At 44.2% G+C, this 2,969-nt stretch overlaps 1 protein-coding gene across 4 annotated transcripts in view; it reads right to left on the reverse strand.

The window, feature by feature from the left end:
- The window catches only part of XPO6 (exportin 6), a 128,170-nt gene that overhangs the window by 26,629 nt on the left and 98,572 nt on the right, over window positions 1–2,969 (reverse strand). For all 4 annotated transcript variants that reach the window (XM_023747230.1, XM_023747231.1, XM_023747229.1 and 1 more), the window contains one exon: window positions 771–863. In XM_023747230.1, the coding sequence (XP_023602998.1) occupies window positions 771–863 (93 nt within the window). The remainder of the gene's footprint in view (window positions 1–770; window positions 864–2,969) is intronic.

The following is a 2,969-nucleotide window of genomic DNA, read 5'->3' on the forward strand; positions in this document are numbered from 1 at the left end:
AGGGGCAGCTCCTGCATTGAGCGTCTGGCCCTGGTGGTCAGTGTGTGTCATAGTGACCAGTCATTCCCAGTTGTTCTGCTGTTAGGGTCAATTTGCATATTACCCTTTTATAATATAGGATAGAGGCCTGGTGCATGGGTGGGGGCTGGCTGGTTTCCCTGAAGGGTGTCCCGGATCAGGGTGGGGGTCCTGCTGGGGTGCCTGGCCAGCCTGGGTGAGGGGCTGAGGGCCATTTTCAGACTGGCCACACCCCCTATAGGGTGGGGGTCCCCACTGGAGTGCCTGGCCAGCCTGGGTGAGTGGCTGATGGCTGTTTGCCGGCTGGCCACAGCCCCTTCAGGGTGGGGGTCCCCGCTGGGGTGCCTGGCCAGCCTGGGTGAGTGGCTGATGGCTGTTTGCAGGCTGGCCACGGCCCCCAACCACCCAAGCTCCCAGTGGAGGCTGGCTGGAAGCAGATATCTGGGATTTATTTATCTTCTATAATTGAAACTTTGTTGCCTTTAGCAGAGGCCACAGCCGGCCAGGGCAGGCAGGAAGCTTGGCTTCCTCCATCGCCGGGGCAACCAAGCCTCCTCCTTGCTCCAGCTCCCTGGCTGCCAGCCGCCATCTTGGTTGGGTTAATTTGCATATAGTCGCTCTGATTGGCTGGTGGGCGTGGCTTGTGGTGAAGCGAAGGTACAGTCAATTTGCATGTTTCTCTTTTATTAGATTAGATGATTTGGGGCTGGAGGACATTTCCTGAGAATACAAACATCTAACTCTGTACTTACACATCAATGAGATCAGGTTTCAATACTGATGGCACAGCAGTTTCAATGTTGTACAGTTTTATCTGAGATCCATACAGAGTGACTTTGACCAACCTGTTGGCAAAAAAGCAGGTAAGAAAAAACATTCAGCTTATGGACTTAAATAACACAGATAGACAGGTACCAACAAAGGTCTAAGAATAGAGACTAGACCTTCAATCTTATCCCAAAGATATTATCTGAGATGTGCACAAAGATTTATATACAAAGATACTAACTAAACCATTATATATAGTATCAAAATTTTTGAAAGTAATATAAATATCCAACACAGAGAATATATTCTGATTACTATATACAGTAAAAATGATTACAATGAAAATTTTTGTTATGTGTATTTTACCACAATAAAAAAATTTTTTTAAACATAAAAGTTTGCCCTAGCTGGTTTGGCTCAGTGGATAGAGCATCGGCCTGTGGACTGAAGGGTCCCGGGTTTGATTCCAGTTAGGGGCACATGCCTGAGTTGAGGGCTCAATCCCCAGTGGGGGCGTGCAGGAGGCAGCCGATCCATGATTCTCTCTCATCATTGATGTTTCTATCTCTCCCTCTCCCTTCCTCTCTGAAATCAATAAAAATAATATATTTTAAAAAGTAAATGTTTCAGGTGGATAGATATATGATAAAGAAAATATAGCACTGTAGAATTTAAATGATGGGTATATGGGTCTTCCCTGTATAACTGTTCAGTGTTTATGAATATGTGAAAATATTCATGATAAAATTCTGGGGTGGGGGGCAAGAGTTTCTAGAATTAAACAGGTATTTTTAACTTTAAGCACAATTATTTCAGGAGCAAACTGCTGAACCCACTGTTGCCCAAGGGCTCACTGTATAAAATGAGCATGAACTACAATAACTAATGGCCAGCTCTACTGGGAAGTAGAAATGCCTCTGTCATTAGAGACAGACATTCCTTTGAGTCAAGGGGAAAACTGGAGACCTGGCTGAGTTCCCTCTGTGCCTGCTCTGTCAGAAAACTGAGCTGGACGCCAGGGAGGACAGGATGTGCTCTTCTCCCTCAATCCAATGGTGCAGGGGTTCCCCAACTTCACTAGCATAAGGAGCAACTGGGGAACTTGTTACAAATGCCAGCTCCCTGGTGCAACCCCACAGACTGACTACGCAGTTGTAGGAGGGTCTGGAAACATACATCTCTGAAAATCACCAAGGCTCTGGTGCATGTGGACCATAATCTGAAAAATCTCTCAGATGCAGAGAAAAACACAGGACTTTATTAAAATCCACAAGCTTGAGCCACAAATTATTCAGGGCTGGGAAGCAGACAGAAAGGGGGTGTCAGTCAAGAAAGTGAGAGTGAAAGAGCCGAGGGCTCCCAACCTGAAGTCCTGGGAAGGGTGTAGGTGATCACTGGAAATCAGAACGGCGACTCCCAGTAAGCAGTGCACCAATGTGGACCTGTTATCTAGTGCTTAACTCTTCCAGTGTCTTTACATTCACACAGTAGATGTACAGTTCACTGGAATTATGTATATTGACATTGTGCAGCCACCACCACTGTTTATCTCCAGAACTTTTTTTTCATCTTTCCAAAATAAAACTTGTACCCATTAAATAACTCTCCATACCCCCTTAGCCCCTGGCAACCATCATTCTTTTTTCTGTCTCTATGAATTTTACTACTCTACATACCGCATATAAGTAGAATCATACAGTACTGGACTTTGCATTCTGTTTTTACATTACACAGCATTCTTTAATGATGTTCAGCACTAAAAATTGACTTCTAGATGTGTCAATATTTCTATTTGGCAGGGTTTAAAAAAATTTTTTTATTGATTTTTAGAGAGAGGAAAGGAGAGGGATAGAGAGAAACATTTATGTGAGAGAGAAACATCAATTGGTTGCCTCCTGCATACACCCCAACTGGGGATAGAACCTACAACCTGGTTATGTGCCTTAACTGGGAACAGAACCCGCCACCTTTTGGTGTATGGGACGATGCTCCAACCAAGCCACACTGGCCAGGGCTGTTTAGCAGTTTTATTACTAGGTTTTTTTGGGGTAACCTATAAGTTGAAACACTGCTAATCACACTAGCTATTAAGATCATAACAAGGAGCCTTCTCTCATACTTTATTTTAAATTGAAGACAAAATAACTAAGTATCTTTAGAACTGAGCTTACAAACCTAATCGA

Source organism: Myotis lucifugus, unplaced genomic scaffold (genome assembly GCF_000147115.1).
Source record: "Myotis lucifugus unplaced genomic scaffold, Myoluc2.0 scaffold_817, whole genome shotgun sequence".
Classification (NCBI taxonomy): Eukaryota; Metazoa; Chordata; class Mammalia; order Chiroptera; family Vespertilionidae; genus Myotis; species Myotis lucifugus.